This window comes from Schizophyllum commune (assembly GCF_000143185.2).
Source record: "Schizophyllum commune H4-8 unplaced genomic scaffold SCHCOscaffold_8, whole genome shotgun sequence".
Lineage (NCBI taxonomy): Eukaryota > Fungi > Basidiomycota > Agaricomycetes > Agaricales > Schizophyllaceae > Schizophyllum > Schizophyllum commune.
The window spans coordinates 2,015,880-2,032,665 of NW_026089545.1; the positions used below are offsets into that span (position 1 = coordinate 2,015,880).

Sequence of the window (16,786 nt, forward strand, 5' to 3'; positions counted from 1 at the left end):
GGGTGAATGGCCGCGCCTGTCGGAGCTTGCCGAACCATGGCATCACCGACAGTCAACTTCGAAATCTCAGCTTCCGCCACCACGTCGTGAGCGGAATTCTCGACCACTGTAGCGCTTCACGTCTCGAGCAAGTACTTATGACCTCCTCGAAGGAATATCTTCCCCCTTCTGCCAAGGACGGCGTATTCGCTGTTTCCGCGTCCTGCGTGATAGACGCTCCTCGAGAGAAGGTTTGGCAGATATTGTGCGACTTCCCGAGGTACAAGGAATGGTGAGAATTCACATAAGCCCTGCAGGGGTATACGTCTAACGCATCGCTCTGTAGGAACCCATTTGTGTGCGTGAAGGACTGCTGAAAGTTTGTCTTTCCGGCTGCCGTTAACCTTTCTTTCCAGTCGGGGACAGACCGTCGTAGACGCGTCCGGGAAACCACTCCCAGACCAGACGCCTCGTCCTGGGCAGAGCCTCTACATCTACCCTGTGCATATTCCGCCTTGCCTTGGCGAGCCGAGCAAGTCGACGCGCGTCAGCAGCGCGTCCGAGATAATCACCGTCGTCGACCACGAGAACTACCGCACGGCGTGGCAGAACGTGGCCCTGCCCGCGTTTCTGCGGCCATACCTGATGAACGCAGACCGGTGGCAGATGCTGACGGAGGTCGAGGGAGGGAAGACGAAGTACGAGACGATTGAGGTGTTCGGTGGGATCGTGGGGTACCTCATCAAGTGGTTCGTTGGGAGTGGTTTACAGGCAGGGTTCGAGGCGATGGCAGAGGGGCTGAAGAAACGCGCGGAGGGCGCGGAGTAGTGGTCAAGATCATTCGTCGCCAAGATGATCGCTTGTGGCTGGTAGTACAAGTACAATTCAATATATCGCTACTGGGACTTGCAGGCCTTTCGAGTTAAAGTTCGCCCGTTCATCTTATATACCACTCCACTCTGTCCTGCTGTTCACCGTAAAGCGTGCCTCGAGGTCCAGCTTGTCAACCCCTGTACCGACGCGTACTGTGTACTCGCCCTTCTCAACCACCCACTTCTCGTAAATGTCATGCCAGTAGGACAGTGCGAGACGATCAAGGGTCAAGGACACCTGCAGCACAGATGAGCTCATGCTTGGGTATGGAAGTGTGCCAGAACGCACCTCTTTACTCTCTCCGGGCTGAAGGAAGACCTTCGAGAACGCGCGAAGCTGCACGGGCGGGTGGGTAACATCGACGAAGGTACCTGCAGAGGATCAGTCGGCCGGGGCCGCGCATGTGGACGCAGACACTTACTGAGGGACGTCGAGGCCGTGGGATGGGAGAGGTATACCTGAGCAACCTCGGAACCCGCGATCCGGCCAGTGTTCTTAATCGTCACGGTGACGATGACCGAAAGCGGGTCTACCTTCGGCTCGGCAACCTTGAGGTTGCTCAAGGCAAAGGTCGTGTAGGATAAACCGTGTCTGAGGTTGCGGAGGTGAGCGGCAGGGTCTCGGTGGAGGATTTTCAAGACGTACCCAAAGGCAAATTGGGGCTTGATGTCGCGATGAACGTAGTGCTTGTAGCCCTGTGGATGGTAAGAATGGCACCTAGCGCTGTAGTAGAAGCTGTATAAACTTACAACGTAGAGGTCTTCAGCATAGCGCACCTACGTTATCACAGAAGATCAGCACAGCTAGCGAGTATCCCGTTTGTTACGCACGACACCGTTCTCCGTGTGGAAATGTCCGTACGAGGGCACATCCTGCTCGCGCACCGGGAACGTGAGCGACAGCTTGCCGCTTGGGTTCCGCCGCCCAACAAGCACGTCGGCGATGGCCTCGCCCGTCGCGTTGCCCAAATACCACGCGTGCACCATGCTGGGTACAAGCGACGTCCAAGGTAGAGTGACGACAGAGCCCTAGTGTTATTCATCAGCATGCAACATCCTATTTGCGCAGGGACATCTGGCGTACCGACTGGGTCACGACGATGGTCTTCTTGTTTACCGCAGCAACGCGGGAAATGAGCTCGTTGGTGCGCCCAGGGAGCTCGAGCGAAGTACGGTCATTGCCCTCGGTCTCCCAGTCGCCGTTCGTGCCGACGACAACGACGGCCACGTCCGCGTCCTTCGCGAGGCTGACGGCGTTCTCAAGTAGTACATCTGCATCCTCGACCTCGCTGCCACCCAAGCGCACCGCAGCGTTGCTTCACAAACGGTCGGTCAGGGGGCGGCAATCGAACATAAGCGTCACTCACAAGTCCATGATCATCTCGTCCTCATCGCCGTCTGCCGGGGCGCGAACATTGCAGAACTCAACGAGGATCTTATGCTTCGCATTCGCCTTCACCTGGATGGTGCCGTACTCTTCCTCGCTGCCGCTGGTAAAGAAGTGCTGCCCACGCCGCTGGCGGGTCCAGTTGTCAATGACTTGCTTCCCGTCGACGAATAGCTGAAGGATCCATGATCAGCACACTGCTCAAATCTCCATCAAGATCGCATGCCCACCTTCGCCCTCCCCGCCGAAATGAGGCCGAATTTGAAAGTGCAGTCGTACGGTCGTGGTTTCAAGACGCCCTCGAGCTTGAGCGAGTAGATGCGCGTAAGGCCCTTTGGCACGGATAAGCTAAAGAAGCAGCTCGTCTCCGTGATGTGCTGCTCGAGGAAGGGCGTGTCCTTGGGGGTCATGCTCTCTTCCTCAGTATGCTGGAACCAGGTGCCGGTCCAGCCGCGCTCGCCGGAGTCGGTGAGCATGTCGTAGTCGAGGGAGGGCATCTTGAGGTATGCTGGCGGGGATTAAGACATGAGTTATAGCGGCGGGCAGTTGACGCGACTCACATGTAGCGCCCTCAGAGTATGTGACCTCGACATCAGGGTTCTCAGCCTTGAGCGCGGCTACGACGCCGTCGTATGGGGAAGTAAAATAGGACGGCTTGAGCGAGGCAGAGCCGCCGCCGGAGATGACGAAGGCCTTCGCGTTACCGCCCAGGATCGCAACTTTCTTCAGCTGCTTGGGCTGCAAGGGCAGAAGATTTCCCTCGTTCTTGAGCAGCACGATAGACTCTCCCGCGAGGCGTCGCATCAGCTCAACGTCTGCTTCGCTAGTCTCCGTCGTCTCTTTGTCTCCGCGATCGAGCACCTATACGGTTGTCAGGTACCCCTAACCGATAGACAAAGCGCGATTCACCTCTGGCGCCTCCTCCGCGCACCGCTTCACAAACTTTAGGACCTCTCTTGCGCGCTCCTTGACTGTGCGCTTCGTCACCTTGCGCGTGTTGATCGCGCGGTTGACCAGGTTCAGAGTGCGCCACTTATCCGTGCCCGGCATCTCAAGGTCCAGCCCAGCGTTCAGGCTGGCGTCAATCGAGGAAACGCCGAACCAATCGCTCATGACCATGCCGCGGAAGCTCCACTCCTCGCGAAGGATGCGCTTCAGGAGGAAGGGGTTCTCAGACGCATGGGTACCATTGACACGGTTGTATCTAGGCAGAAGTATCAGTATAAGACCAAATGTTATAGGAAGCACGTACGCAGTCATGTACGACCAAGGCTGAGCGTGCTTCTGCGCCAGCATGAAGGGCATAAGATAGATCTCGCGTAAAGCGCGCTGGCTCATAACGGAGTCGGACCCAAAGCGGTCGTCTTCTTTGTCATTGCCTCTGTACCAGATGAGTAAAGTATGAGATTCGTCAATTTCCACTCACACGAAGTGTTTGATCGTTGTGGCGATACCGCCTGCCTGCACGCCTCGCACATACGCCGCGGCGATGTGGCCAGAGAGGTAAGGGTCTTCGGAAAAGCTCTCGAAACTCTGATATGGTTTTGAGCTTGTATGACGGATAGTATCGTGTGTCGAGAAGACTTACACGTCCTCCCAATGGATTCTGACGAGCTAGTTTCAGTGGTATACGCGATACTTCTGAAGTCGAACGCACCCGTTGAATATTGCATGTCGGCCCCAGAAGCGCCGAAACAGACATGCGCTTCGCTTCTTCGGACAGGATCTTCAGCCCGACTTCCTCGACGAGTTCTGTATTGAACGTCGCGCCAAGCGCCGTTGCAGACTAGATAGAAAACTGGTTCAGACGACGGCGTATACATCTGCCTACGCTACAATACGCACAGGAAGACACTTAGCCGGCGTGCCATTCCAGAAATGGTTGCCGCGAACACCATTTGGCCCATCGCTGACCTATGAAGGCGTTCGATGTCAGAATACTTAGAAGGCGAGAGCCTTCGCGCAGATCCATACCTTGATCGCGGGAATACCAAGTCGAGGAACGGCGTGCGTGTGCCAGAAGCCAACTCCAGCAGTGAGAAGGATCGACTCGTCAGTCGTGAGCTGCTCAACAACTTGCTCGATGTCGGCGTTTTTGAAGTCGGAGGGAGGCATGACTGTTTGGGACCGTGGTCTGACTGAACGCAGCCCTGATATCGGCGTGAAGTTGCGGGGTTTGGGAGAAGGGGCCCCTTCGTGGCACTGCGGAGGCGTTTATAAAGGGAGGCGTGGTGAGATGGGGTAGCCGAGGTTTTCCCGCCGCCGGACTCTGGATCTGCACCTGACCGATGCCGAATATCTTCCCCTGAGAGGTGCGATGCGTACGCATAGCTGAGCACGGTCGAGTACTCGAGGAGAAGAGCGCATACTTGCTCGTTGTCGCGGTTCCTACGTGGTCGTCCGAACAAGGAAGGTCATATATTCGACAGCGCGTGGCTAGAAACACACGCACACAATGGTCACGAGACCGAAGTTGAACTTATGTCCGAAGGAAACAATGGTCTGTATCGGTGCCTAAGAAGCTGAAAAGAGGCGCAATAGATCCCACAAGCGACGTCACCTGCCAAGGAGCACTCATATGGTGCGGACGCTATGTGGGCAAGGCACGCCACGGGTATGAGAATTGGACTGCCATGAAGAACCACTGCGGGAGTGTTCGAGGGCATGAGGATGGGTTCTACGTACAGAAGAATCACTCCTCGGACCGTCCGGTAGGATAGTTTAGGCGGTCGGGGTTATTCATGTACGCGGAGCATTCTCGACTAGTTGTTGTACTGGAAGCCTCGCCAGGAATTCATCATACAGAGAGAGAATCTGGACGACCAGATCGCGTTGATACCCAATATAATATACTACTGGTGTCCGGCGCACGAATACCTCTGATTGATGTCTAGCAGCGCGACGGTCGTTTCTATACTTTATTCCTCTGTATGAGATGCGCCTGCTATCGCGCTTGCCAGGAGGTCTTCGTCGCCTCCGTCCTGTTCGTACTGCACCCCAGATCAAAGGTGACGCCCCCACCCCCCTGCATAAGCACTAAGAGGAGTAGACAGCCCCAACATACCCAACATCTTTGGGCCCGATCCTTAGTGTCCAGTTCTGTGAGAAGTCGGCGGATGGCGAATGTTCGACGCTTCAAAAGATATCCTCCCAAGCGCCGTGCACAGAGTCGCGAGAGCGGTGAGCGTTGCAATCGAGCGGAAACCCTCGGTAGATTTAGAGAATCAGCACCTCCCTGATGAGCAAATTCGGCCAGCAACGTTCCAGGTGCGCCCATTGTTCCTCCGTTATTGTCATCTCGCAAAATACGCCGAAAACTACGGTTTCGAGGCTGGAGAGCGCAGCGAGGGGCTCGACGTGCTCGAAGGTAAGCAGCCAGTCATACGAGGAGTCGTCAAAGTCCCTCATCACTGACAGGGGATATCGGCGGAGGTGGACGCCCGCGAGAACGGCAGGATCGCAGACCCGTTTGATCGTTTCCGTCAGCGCGAGGAGAGCTGCAGGAGTGTCCATTCCGGCAGATCTTATAGCGATGTAGCGTAGGCTAGGCCGCTTGGCGCAGCTCTGCAGGAGCGCTGCCGCATCAGTGAAAGATACGCCCTCGAGTTGGAGAGATTCGAGCGCGGGGAAGGCGTCTGCAGGGTATTTTGATCGACGCCCGATCCACACTGTCTGTTCGGTCTGACCAACGGGCTCGAACACGACGCTGAGGCAGGAGAGATGCCGGAAGCGTCCGAGACCTTCAAATAATTCTGCATCGGGGCCGAAGGGGAAAAGCATGTCGAGGTGTCGCAAATGTTGGAGGCCAGTGACACTTCGCGCGAGATCCAGCTGAGCATCTCTGTGCTGGAACGCATCGATGACTGCTCCCGGCCACATGTCGAAGTCGATGGTGTGACATATGAGTGACTCGAGTTGCGGAAAGCGTGCTTGCCTCAAAGCGAGTGTGTGAATGTGATCCATGCTGAGGTCGAGGTCCAAAATGCCGCTGAATGGTATGATGAATTTCAGGAACTTGAGGTAGTGGTCGATCGAGCCATTCTTGAACTCCAGTTTGCGCTTCCTGTCTTGATCGAGAATGACCCTGGTCGCGCGTGGCAGAAGCTTCTGCGAAGGGCGCGCCAGCATGATCATGGTTTGGTACCTGGAAGGGATGGGAAAAATGCTGATGTGTCTGACAAGGTCGGCCAGCTTGCGGACAGGCGCCCAAAAATCCGGCAAATGACGGGCCTTCGAGGCTGAGCCCTTGTAATTGCGTCAGTATGTAGGTATGCGCCTCAAACGTTTGATCTCACCTTTGGTGTCTCATATCTGGCCTTGATTACTGACTCTGTGGTAACGGTCAGCGGCCCCGACAACGCAAAAGAACAGCAAGTGGCGCACCATCCCACGCTTCCGGAGGCATGAGATCGAGGAGTGGCTCAAGACCAGGAAGACTCTCCCACAGGATAGGATTCGCAACGAGGTACAGCGCCCTGCAAGTTAACGCCAAGCGGGCCAAGTGTTTGTCCGATTCACCCTTGTCGACTCGGATGCCCTGAAGCCCGCGGCAGATCTTTTGGAGAAGTTCGACAGGAAGCTTGAGGAACCAAGGCGTATCGGATGTCTCTAATGACATGTCGAGTAAGGATAGAGAGTGCACGGAGTTGGGGTCACAAAGGGAGAGATCAGTGAGGGTCAAGCAAGAGTTGCAACCTTTGGGCCGACGATCTCCTTTTATGTTTGTGATTCGGCAGATCCCGAACCAGGCATGTGAGCAGCACGCTTTGTCTGCGAAACAAATGCAAAGGTCTTTTTGACCAGATGCGGTGTGACGGTCTTGTTTTAACGACAGCAAAAGTCCCCGAAGGTTTCGACGACGGTCCATGCACTACTATACAACACATCTGACTACTCTACATACCCACTACGCTACATTCCACATCTCAGGCGCAACGATTCATGACCTCCGCTCTTGCATAACGCGTTCGATAGATTCATGGTGTTCAAATCTAGTCAAGCTCCTTGAAAAGCTCCTCTACCTCCCATGCACCGCCCCAGTACTTGATCTCGCACTTCAGATCCGCCTGCTCGCCCTCCTTAAGGATGCGCTTTTGCAACCCTCGGAAGGACCGACACAGGCAGCGGTCTTGAGGGCGGAGACGGAGGATGGGGCAAAAATCGTTCGAGCCGTCGCCAATGTAGACAATACGGTCAAACGGAGGAGGGTGGCGCTCCAGGAATGCCTCGAGTTCTTCGCCTGAGACGTAGAGTTAGACGGCTACCGAGAAACAACCGATACAAGAGGGAGGGTCTGTCAGCGAGAATCACAACTCGACGCACCCTTGCACATGTTCGGGCTGCAGCCGACCTTGCAGGAATGCTGGGGGCCATTGGGGTCGACGCGTCGGCGGAGCTTTAGAAGGCCGCTCTCGTCCCACTCGGCGCGGTTGGTGATGATCTCGTCGAAGAGATCCTCAAGGCCTTTGCTCTAATGGACGCCTTCAGAAACATGTACTCGCACTGGAAGGACGTCCGTACCTTGAGGATAGTCTTGATGAAGACCTCGTTTGCGTTAGACAGGCAGAGGAAAGTAGTCTTTCCCTGAGCCTTAAGATCCTTGACAGCGCGTATCATAGCGGGGTGCTAGGGCAGAACGTTAACCTCAGTAAAGTGGAAAAGAAGATGTTGACGCACGAAGGGCATGCTAATGAGCGCCTGCTCAATCTGTTCGCGCGTGATACCGCGCTTGTGGGCTTCACGCAAGGATGCCGCACTTCGAGAGCATGAGCATAAACCCTTGTTACAGGAGGAGGTGCTCTCACACGGAGTCGGTCCATTGTACCGTATCCTTGTCCTGGCGCATCTTGCGACGGAGGTCCGGCGCGAGGACTTCGAAGATCCAGCGATCCGAATCCTGGTCCGCGAGGGACCAGTCAAAGTCAAAGACGACAAGCTGGCGGTTGACGGGCATGGCGAACTGAGAACAGGGAGAGGAAAGCGCGCAGTATATGTAGGGGAGGTGCGCGGGCGGAGACCGGCGGCGGTGAACGCGAGCGGCTGGCGCCCGATCACGATCGATGCTGGCGGCGTCGGCCGAAACACGCACGTGCGCCGGATGACGGGCCGGCACGCGGGGCTTTGTTCTCATTTCGTAAGTTGTCCTCATCCTCCATGCCAGCCCCGGTGTGCAAGGGACAGGTATCCTACAAAAAGACACCAGGCCTGCTTGAATTCGGAAATGGCGCGTTGAAGTTTACTCCCAAGGGCGCCTCAGCGCCAACGGTGCGCGTACCGAACAGCGACGTATCCAGTGAGTTCGATGACAAGGCGCGTGAAGGACCTGAGTTGACCGTGTGTAGCAATCCTGTGCTCGAAGGAGAGCTCGCCGCAAGTGAGATTGAAGGTGGTGCTCTACTCAGGAGGAGATGGACACAACTTCACCTTCACACTGCCCCACGACGATGCTGTGGCCGAACGCGAGCACTTCAAGACCGAGTTGACTGCAGTTATCGCACGCAACAGGAATGCACATGCTACTGCAGCTCCAGTATCTGCTGCTCCCCTCCCCGTATCTGCCCTCGCAGGCTCTTCCATCTCTGCTGCACCATCACCCACCTCGTCTGCGCCCCCCACCCCACGCGCCTCCCAATTTGCGGCTGGGCCTATACACACGCGCGCAGCATCCATTATCAATGGGACGGAACGCGCATCTACCCCTGTAATAGTCGGAAATGACCCCGCCGTCGATTTTCGAATACGCAAGAAGGTCCTGCTCGCGAACCCCGATCTCGCCGCGCTGCACCGGGAGCTGGTTATGACGCGCCAAATCACGGAAGCAGAGTTTTGGGAAGGACGGGAAGTGCGTAGCTGCAATGTGCTTTAACCGACTCCAGCTGACTTGCGTATTAGCACCTTCTTCACGCCGAAGCCTCTATGCAGGGTCAAAAGCGCGGGAAGTCTGGCCAGCTGGTCGACCCACGACCTCAGACGATCGACGGCGAGGCCAAGATCGTCATCACACCACAGCTGGTCCACGACATCTTCGACGAATACCCTATTGTGCAGACTGCCTACGCGGAGAACGTGCCCGACAAGGTGCGCGTCTCCTGATCTTCATCAGTTCATCATACTGACCTCCATTCCTTGCTCACTATCTGACCTCCATCAGCTTACCGAAGCTCAATTCTGGAAACGCTACTTCTCGTCGAAACTCTTCCATGCACACCAAGCGTCTATTCGATCATCTGCAACGCAGTTTGTGGCAAAGGAGGATCCAATATTCGACAAGTACCTCGAGAAAGATGATGACGGTGCGTATACTTCACCTGACAGCTCATGAATTGCATTCCCATTGTCAGGTGGGACCTCGTGCTGACCGACTTTCAGGTCTTGAGCCTCGCAGACCGCGAACAGAGACTGTCAGCATGCTCGTCGACCTCGCAACTACCTCCGAGGATCATGGCGAAGTGCGTCATTGATCATCCCTTCCTCGTTGCATTGACCGCTAACATCTTCTCATTAGGCGGGAACCACGAAGGATATCACCATGCAGGCCGGTCGCCAGAAAGGCGCGATACCCTTGATACGGAAGTTTAATGACCACTCAGAAAGATTACTGAATGCCGCCTTGTACGTCCGAACCTGCGCACTGCACTCACCTGCTGTAACCTTGCCGCTTCTAGGGGCGAGCTTCCCAAGGCAAAGCGAAGAAGATTGAACAACGCTCAGGTATGCGTGGGTTGCAGTGTCAATACCGTATAAGCGTTCTCATGCCGTCTCTACAGGACGAGTACGAAGCTGAGATCGAGCTCGACGATCTGCGAGACGAGCAGACATCCGAGGGCATCACACTTGCTATGCAGGACCGACAACGATACTATGAGGGTATCGCTAGTCAGTCTGCTGTAGAGGATACTCCCCCAATGCGCGCGAACCCGCGAGGTCTTGCGGCTAGCATACAGGACTGGTCGAACTCGTTGGCATCTGTATGTCGAGGGTGTCGCGCATACATAGGGTATGTCTGCTAATCACCGGACACCAGCTTCGAATTGTGCGAGGGCCGAGTGACGCAGCGCTTATGTCCATGACACAGAATGTCATGCAACGCCTAACAGTCAAGGCGCAGAAGAGTACGCTAGCATTACCACCTATCAGCTTCCATCCACTGACTGACGCCAACTCTGTACAGACGACTTCCCGCCCGACCTCTTCCGCCAAATGGCCTCCTGTCAGACAGCCGCCAACGAGTTCCTCCGCCAATTCTGGGGCGCCCTCTACCCACGCGCAGGCGACCAGCCAGCTGCTGGTAATGCCAACCCCGCCCAACGCGCCGCGAAGGCGGCGAAGATGGCAAACTTCCTCGCACGGACGCCGGAGAAGGTGGACGCATTGGTGCGGCAGGCGGAGGAGATGGGCGCGGATGGCAAGCGGGTGAGGGTGGCGCTGCAGCCGGTGCTGAATGCGGTGGAGAGGGCGCTGAGTGTGCATAAGGCACGGATGGCTGCGAGGCCGGGAGGGGCGGGGACTGGCTCGAGGCCGGGGACGCCGAGGTAGGAGGGGAGTACCGTTATTTGTACTTATTTGGACTGGTCAAGCGAGTTGGCTGAGCTGTTCTTCGCATGAGGTGGGATCGGTGCCCGTGCAAGATTTGGCCACAGCGCCCGCCAGCATCAGAGAGGTAAGAAGCCTGTCCCCCTTGCTGCTGATCTGCTTCAGACGTATACGCCGCTTATCCCAGGGTTTCCGGTAAGGTTAGTCTTGATCCTGATTTGACACAGGCGCAGCGCACGTCGGTAGGGATCCCCATCACGCATGCACTGCATCCTCTTCGGTGTACAAAAGGCAGAAGCTCAGTGAAGATCTACGACCAACTCTCCCCGCCGTCATCGCCTACGCCTGTTCAGCATGCCCGACCCGTCTCCCAAAGCTCTTTCGCTCGCCGTCTGCCTCTACCCAGGGCTGACTTTGCTCGACATACAAGGACCTCTCGAGAATCTCAGCCTCCTGACAGCCGCCAACCGCTCGAAGTTCTTGCCTACCGCTCCGGGTCCATGCTTGGGGCCCATTGTTTACCTCGCAGACACGCTTGAACCTATCAAGTCAGGATATACAGGTGCGCCGGGAGGCGTGACATGCTTTGTTTCACTTAGTCGAAGCTGATGGGATACAGGCGAGGGCGGTCCGCGCTTGCTTCCTGATGTGACCTATGCAGAGGCTACTCAGCAATATGACATTGTCCTCTTAGGCGGCGGTAAGCGTGTTGGAGTGTTCGCCTGCGACGATCCGCTCATTGTCTATGCAGGTGTCACCGGGACCCCAGACGAGGTACCCAAATCCCTGCTCGATTTCCTGAATCGTCAAGTGGCAGGAGCAACATATGTGCTCACCGTCTGTACCGGTGCGTAGCATGGGGAGATTCGGCCCGGTTAGAACCAGCATACTATCGCGTCGTCAAGGTTCCTGGATCCTCTCCGCCATTGGAGCACTCGATGGACGTCGTGCGACCACCAACAAGGACTACTTCAAGCGTACCGCCGAGGCCACGGCTTCGCACAACATTGACTGGATCGCGAAAGCGCGGTGGGTCGTAGACGGCAAGTTCTGGACTAGCTCAGGCGTTAGCGCAGGTATGTGGTATGTGATGGGACCATGATAGCCGCTCATGAAGCTGTAGGCATGGACATGGCAAACGCGTTCGCCAAGCATCTAGCGGGTCCGGACGTTGCGCATATCATTGCGAACGTGATTGAGATGCGCGCGAGGGGGGCTGACGAGGATGAATTTGCCGAGATTCATGGCCTGGCGTGATGTAGTTGCTGGATGAAGCTTTCCGGATCAAAGCGAAAATGGGGCGTTACAGCAAACTACTCGCAAGAGATTGTGGCGCAGTGAACGTTTGATTGTCATTATTTGGTCGCGGCGACTGCCGAGATTCCAGAAATGATATCCAACCGAAAGCGGCTTGCTTCCTTCCTCCATCTCACACTTTCAGGTTGGTCAAAGTTTACAATGCAATCTGGGCGTCAGCTACCACTGCATAAATTGATCTGCGCGCGCCAACGAGTGTAGGGAAGCCAGGTTCATGGCCAACTTCTAGCGACAGGTCAAAACAGCCCGCTCCTCCTCACCTCGTTCCGACTGTTCCGCCATCCATTCGTACTTCCTTCCAACGACATAACGCTTTGAATGGGTAGACGAGCATAGCGAGCGTGGGCTCGGCCGTCGTGCTGATCTGTTCTTCATGCGAGGTGGACTTACACCACTCCGGCTTGGGTGTAAGTCGAAATACACACAAATTCGGACGCGGTGAATGCGTATTGGCTCGAATTGTCGCTGTCGAAGGGAGGCGAGTATCCGATACATGGTTGGTATGGACGCAGTGGTCCTGTTCCATGGGCACACAAATTACTCAGGTGCGCATCACGCTTCCGCATGGTTCGACATACTAAACAGCTAGAAGGACACAGCTGCATCAGCAGTTACTCTCCTAGATAGAAATGCTCAGCGCGTGGCTCTCTGCTGTAATGAGAGACCACTCTCGCTCATCGAGACCGTTGAGACGATAAGCTCAAATCAGACTCCTCGGCGTCATCTCGACCTTCGCACCAACGGTACTCGGCGACGTCTAGTGAAACGACCAAGCACGGGCAACAAGCAGCGAAGCACGCACATGTGGCCGAGGTGTCTCTCGCGAAGCTCTCAGATACCTCAACGTGACCCAGCCAGATAAAAAGCAGCGGAAGTGCCCCCATCGATGCTCATCGCGCACCATGACCGACTCGTCTACCAAATCCTTCTCGCTAGGCGTGTGCTTATACAAAGGGCTCACCGTCCTAGACTTTCAGGGCGTCGTTGAGAATTTGTGCCTCTTGTCGGCGCAACAGCGCGCCCGTATTATGCCCGATGCTCCTGGACCGGAGATCACGCCGATAACATACCTGGCTGATACTCTGGATCCTGTGAAGCCGGGTTTTTCGGGTGAGTCGATCTTGGCGTCAGCGCGTGAGGGAACTCAGAGTGTTTAGGCGAGGCTGGCCCGCGTCTGCTGCCCGACGCGACTTACGCAGAGACGACGCAACAGTTCGATATCCTGGTCATACCTGGGGGTAAGTACTGTTCGATTTACGTCTAGGCTTTGCTTTGACCCTGTTTATAGGCGTGCTTGGGTACCCGGACGCTGTTCCCAAGTCCCTCTTGGACTTTCTCGCCCGTCAGGTGCCAGGAGTCAAATATATGTTGACCGTGTGCACCGGTGCGTGCTTTCATACGAATCGTGGACGAACTTCCCTCTCAGACTCCTCTTAAGGCTCTTGGATCCTCTCAGCCACAGGCCTGCTTGACGGGCGCCGCGCCACGACAAACAAGTCCTGGTTCAAGAAGATTGCCGAGGCAACCGCCTCGCACAACATTCAATGGGTCCCGAAGGCGCGGTGGGTGGTGGATGGCAAGTTTTGGACCGCGTCGGGCGTGAGCGCAGGTGAGCGTCTCCTTCTACTCGTCTGGTCATCTGGCGCTGTCTTCTGACCTCGGGGCTAGGCATGGATATGGCGAATGCGCTCGTCAAGCAACTCATTGGTGAAGAGGGAGCGCGCCTCGTCGCAAATGACATCGAGATGCGTCCGCGCAGCGCTGACGACGATGAGTTTGCTGCAGTGAATGGCCTGGTTTAGGCAGTGTTCGCAATGTGAGGAGGAATCAGTGGGATTTCTAGAGAACGCGTTACATCTGTTCACATCTGTTTAGTTGACGCAGCTGAGAATCAGAAGTGAAGCACCCTCTGTACGGACTTTGCACTCGGGCTGTTGACGACAACGCAGATATAGGAATGCGGTCACGTGTGCAGGGCGTCAGGTATGTCGTCATTTTCAGGACTAGTCTCAGCTGCTTAAAGGGGTGACTGCGATGGAGAAGATAGTGGCCTTTCCTCGTCGATCCCTGCACCATGGCTAATAACTCAGAAGTGGGCGGAAAGCTCAGGAACGTCGTGAGCTTCTCAGTATCTCCGTGCGATCCATCATCGTTGACTCAAGGGTGCAGGTACAGAATGCGGTGGATCACTGGAAGTCAGAGACAGAGTCGGAAGCGCATCAGGTATCTAATTCTCTCCGCCTAATTCTTGCAGGACTCGTCGTCTGACACATCCTCCCAGATCTTCCGTTCCTCAGCGGGACATCAAGCCAAGACTGTAATGCCACAGACGGTAAACCCGGACGAAGAGACAGTCCCCGGAATCGTACACCCAGGCAGCACTGGCGTGATTTATTGCTCCGACCGAGCGTCCGTCAATGGGTTCAGCTATGCCACCAAGCACGAGTGGGCTAACCTTGGTCAAGGCGCTCCAGAAGCTGGGCCGATACCTGGCGGTTCCGAGCGCCCAGGCTCCATACCCGTTCCCGAAGAGTCGCTGGAATACGCTCCTACTACGGGCGTGAGAGGCGAGCTCATATGCCTCTATCCTCAGCTTGGAAGTCCAGCTAATCATCGCAGATCTGCGCGCCGCGGTTGCGAACCTCTACAACGAAACGTACCGCAAAGGAAAGGCGAGTCAGTACACTCACGAAAATGTCTGCATCGTACCCGGAGGACGGACTGGACTATCCCGCGTTGCGTCTGTCATCGGCAATGTGTACACCGTGAGCACGCATGATTGGACCTTCGCGGTCTCATTGGTAGACCTTCTTTCCACACCTAGTCGTATCAAATCCCGGATTACACGGCATACGACCAAGTCTTGGCATCCTTCCGTCGACTCGTGCCAGTGCCTACTGTGTGAGTCGCCTTCTCAGGCGTCAAGTATTGCTGCTGATCTCCTTTAAGCTTGGACGCTGGTGTGCGTTGAGAGCAGCCAACCCGTTGTATCATTATTGCTAAAATATCGACTATGTAGGCCAAATACGCGCTTGACATCGAACGACTGAAGGTGAGCCGTCACCACCTTTGCGACAATCTTCGTCGCGCTTATCCGATCACAGCGAGATGTGGAAGGCCAAGGATTCTCGGTCGTGCTCATGTCCAACCCAAGAAATCCTACTGGTCAAGTCATCAAGTGCGCATGATGAAGCAATGCTGCCTGATTTCTTTTAACTGTCCTCAAGGGGTGACAAGCTGAAGGAACTGGTGGAAATCAGCCGTGACGGTGCGACGCTCATTCTCGACGAGGTAAGCGCTCGTCAGCTCTGAGTTGCGCCGGCCCGGGCTGATGCACTCTATAGTTTTACTCCTGGTACGTCTATCCGAAGGAAGGCGAGGAGTTCGGTCAGTCTGTGTCATCGGCGGAGGTAATATAAGCACACTAGCACCGTGTTATCAACTCATTGATGAACACCTTTAGTTCATCGAGGACGTAGACAAGGTGCGTCTGATCAAGATACTGGAAATATCTATACGTTTTGACGCTGCTCAGGACTCTGTCATAATTGTAGACGGACTCACAAAGGTCAGTCAATTTCAAAACCCTATCCCGCACCACTGACTGACCCTTCATGATCTACCAGAATTGGCGACTTCCAGGCTGGCGCATCTGCTGGGTAGTGGGCCCGAAAAATCTTATCACGGCTCTGTCCCAGTCTGGTCAGTATTCTCCTTGACTATGATGTCGTACTTTACTCACCAACTCCAACAGGATCCTTCCTCGACGGCGGAGCTAACCATCCGTAAGTACAAGTGAATGTGCATCTTTGCCACAAACTGACGCTCTACATTTGCAGCCTTCAACTCGCCGCCATCCCCATGCTCGAGCCCACCCGCGTCCAACAGGACAAAATCGCCCTTCAAAATCACTTCAAAGCCAAGCGCGACCACGTTCTCGGGCGGCTCAACGCCCTCGGGCTCACCGCGCACGCTGCACCCTCCAGCACCTTCTACATCTGGCTCGACCTCTCCGCGCTGCCACCGCCTCTTAACAACGGCTTGACGTTCTTCGAGGAGTTGTTGAAGGAGAAGACCATCGTCGTGCCGGGTATCTTCTTCGATATCAACCCAGCGCATCGAAGGAATCTATTCCACTCGCCGTGCCATGCGTTCGTGAGGCTATCGTTCGGACCGCCGGTGGAGGATCTGAATAGAGGTGAGTAGGGCGAGTGAAGTGAGGTGGGTGGACAATGAGCTCGAGGCTTAAGCGGTGTCAGGTTTGGACGCTATTAAGCGCGTATTGAAGAAGGTGGAGCAAGGTGGGACGATTGGCCAAGGGTATAAGAAGGCAAGTTGGTTTAGCTTCCGCCACCGAACGCTGGAGTAACCTCGACTCAGAGTCTGGCGAGATCAGTCGACGATCATGTCTAAACCAGACCCGGACGCTCTTAAATATCTCATGTACTCGACTACGACCCTGGACGCAGTGCAGCACCAGTCGGGGTTTCGCATGTATCGGTGGTGAAAGTCGAAGTTGGTTGTAGAGAAAGTCAAATCGCTACCCTGTTGTAAGGTTACGGTATTGTTGTAATTGTACACGTCGTATATACATATCCCCAGGCGTAAGTAAGTATAAGAAGATACCGGTGAAATACTCTACAGCGTCCGAAAACCCTGCGTCTGCGCCACATCCTGTCCCAGGGCGAGGGGGTGAGCC

The 16,786-nt window shown here is 55.5% G+C and overlaps 8 protein-coding genes across 8 annotated transcripts; 5 read left to right on the top strand and 3 right to left on the bottom strand.

Annotated features, from left to right (window-relative positions):
* Positions 1–88: 88 nt before the first annotated feature.
* SCHCODRAFT_02632699 (uncharacterized protein) lies at positions 89–1,193 on the top strand. The gene is made up of 4 exons (XM_050345727.1): positions 89–271; positions 326–337; positions 396–1,091; positions 1,143–1,193. Exons 1-3 carry the CDS (start codon positions 138–140, stop codon positions 805–807), a joined length of 558 nt encoding a protein of 185 aa, XP_050199354.1. The 5' UTR covers positions 89–137; the 3' UTR covers positions 808–1,091; positions 1,143–1,193.
* On the bottom strand, positions 827–4,612 carry SCHCODRAFT_02632701 (glycoside hydrolase family 3 protein). The gene is made up of 17 exons (XM_003029961.2): positions 4,213–4,612; positions 4,084–4,152; positions 3,896–4,024; positions 3,827–3,844; positions 3,665–3,771; positions 3,491–3,619; positions 3,148–3,442; positions 2,799–3,099; positions 2,469–2,746; positions 2,219–2,412; positions 1,936–2,167; positions 1,683–1,880; positions 1,602–1,628; positions 1,498–1,547; positions 1,274–1,443; positions 1,141–1,223; positions 827–1,089 (listed from the first exon to the last, which is right to left on the bottom strand). The coding sequence occupies exons 1-17, from the start codon at positions 4,351–4,353 to the stop codon at positions 922–924; spliced, it is 2,589 nt and encodes an 862-aa protein (XP_003030007.1). The 5' UTR covers positions 4,354–4,612; the 3' UTR covers positions 827–921.
* A 676-nt stretch (positions 4,613–5,288) lies between these two features.
* Positions 5,289–6,911, bottom strand: SCHCODRAFT_02750445 (uncharacterized protein). The gene is made up of 3 exons (XM_003029960.2): positions 6,622–6,911; positions 6,534–6,568; positions 5,289–6,483 (listed from the first exon to the last, which is right to left on the bottom strand). Exons 1-3 carry the CDS (start codon positions 6,854–6,856, stop codon positions 5,455–5,457), a joined length of 1,299 nt encoding a protein of 432 aa, XP_003030006.2. The 5' UTR covers positions 6,857–6,911; the 3' UTR covers positions 5,289–5,454.
* Positions 6,912–7,043: 132 nt separating this feature from the next.
* SCHCODRAFT_02547882 (uncharacterized protein) lies at positions 7,044–8,274 on the bottom strand. Its single transcript, XM_003029959.2, has 5 exons — positions 8,043–8,274; positions 7,915–7,993; positions 7,759–7,863; positions 7,561–7,708; positions 7,044–7,477 (listed from the first exon to the last, which is right to left on the bottom strand). Exons 1-5 carry the CDS (start codon positions 8,189–8,191, stop codon positions 7,230–7,232), a joined length of 729 nt encoding a protein of 242 aa, XP_003030005.1. The 5' UTR covers positions 8,192–8,274; the 3' UTR covers positions 7,044–7,229.
* Positions 8,275–9,153: 879 nt separating this feature from the next.
* Positions 9,154–10,773, top strand: SCHCODRAFT_02507947 (uncharacterized protein; the record flags this gene model as incomplete). Its single annotated transcript, XM_003030374.2, has 8 exons — positions 9,154–9,315; positions 9,389–9,530; positions 9,607–9,686; positions 9,743–9,849; positions 9,903–9,948; positions 10,005–10,205; positions 10,262–10,349; positions 10,409–10,773. 8 exons carry the CDS (start codon positions 9,154–9,156, stop codon positions 10,771–10,773), a joined length of 1,191 nt encoding a protein of 396 aa, XP_003030420.1.
* Positions 10,774–10,963: 190 nt separating this feature from the next.
* Positions 10,964–12,137, top strand: SCHCODRAFT_02750448 (class I glutamine amidotransferase-like protein). The gene is made up of 5 exons (XM_050347240.1): positions 10,964–11,332; positions 11,390–11,470; positions 11,522–11,617; positions 11,676–11,846; positions 11,894–12,137. The coding sequence occupies exons 1-5, from the start codon at positions 11,125–11,127 to the stop codon at positions 12,025–12,027; spliced, it is 690 nt and encodes a 229-aa protein (XP_050199355.1). The 5' UTR covers positions 10,964–11,124; the 3' UTR covers positions 12,028–12,137.
* An 852-nt stretch (positions 12,138–12,989) lies between these two features.
* Positions 12,990–13,889, top strand: SCHCODRAFT_02703254 (class I glutamine amidotransferase-like protein; the record flags this gene model as incomplete). The annotated part of the gene is made up of 5 exons (XM_050346971.1): positions 12,990–13,197; positions 13,245–13,325; positions 13,376–13,471; positions 13,526–13,696; positions 13,756–13,889. The coding sequence occupies 5 exons, from the start codon at positions 12,990–12,992 to the stop codon at positions 13,887–13,889; spliced, it is 690 nt and encodes a 229-aa protein (XP_050199356.1).
* Positions 13,890–14,135: 246 nt separating this feature from the next.
* On the top strand, positions 14,136–16,502 carry SCHCODRAFT_02632714 (PLP-dependent transferase; the record flags this gene model as incomplete). Its single annotated transcript, XM_050345728.1, has 17 exons — positions 14,136–14,203; positions 14,257–14,310; positions 14,369–14,654; positions 14,707–14,852; positions 14,912–14,988; positions 15,037–15,049; positions 15,107–15,139; positions 15,192–15,265; positions 15,315–15,378; positions 15,432–15,497; positions 15,551–15,571; positions 15,623–15,655; positions 15,714–15,789; positions 15,842–15,872; positions 15,927–16,285; positions 16,347–16,417; positions 16,468–16,502. Exons 1-17 carry the CDS (start codon positions 14,162–14,164, stop codon positions 16,498–16,500), a joined length of 1,479 nt encoding a protein of 492 aa, XP_050199357.1. The 5' UTR covers positions 14,136–14,161.
* Positions 16,503–16,786: the final 284 nt, after the last annotated feature.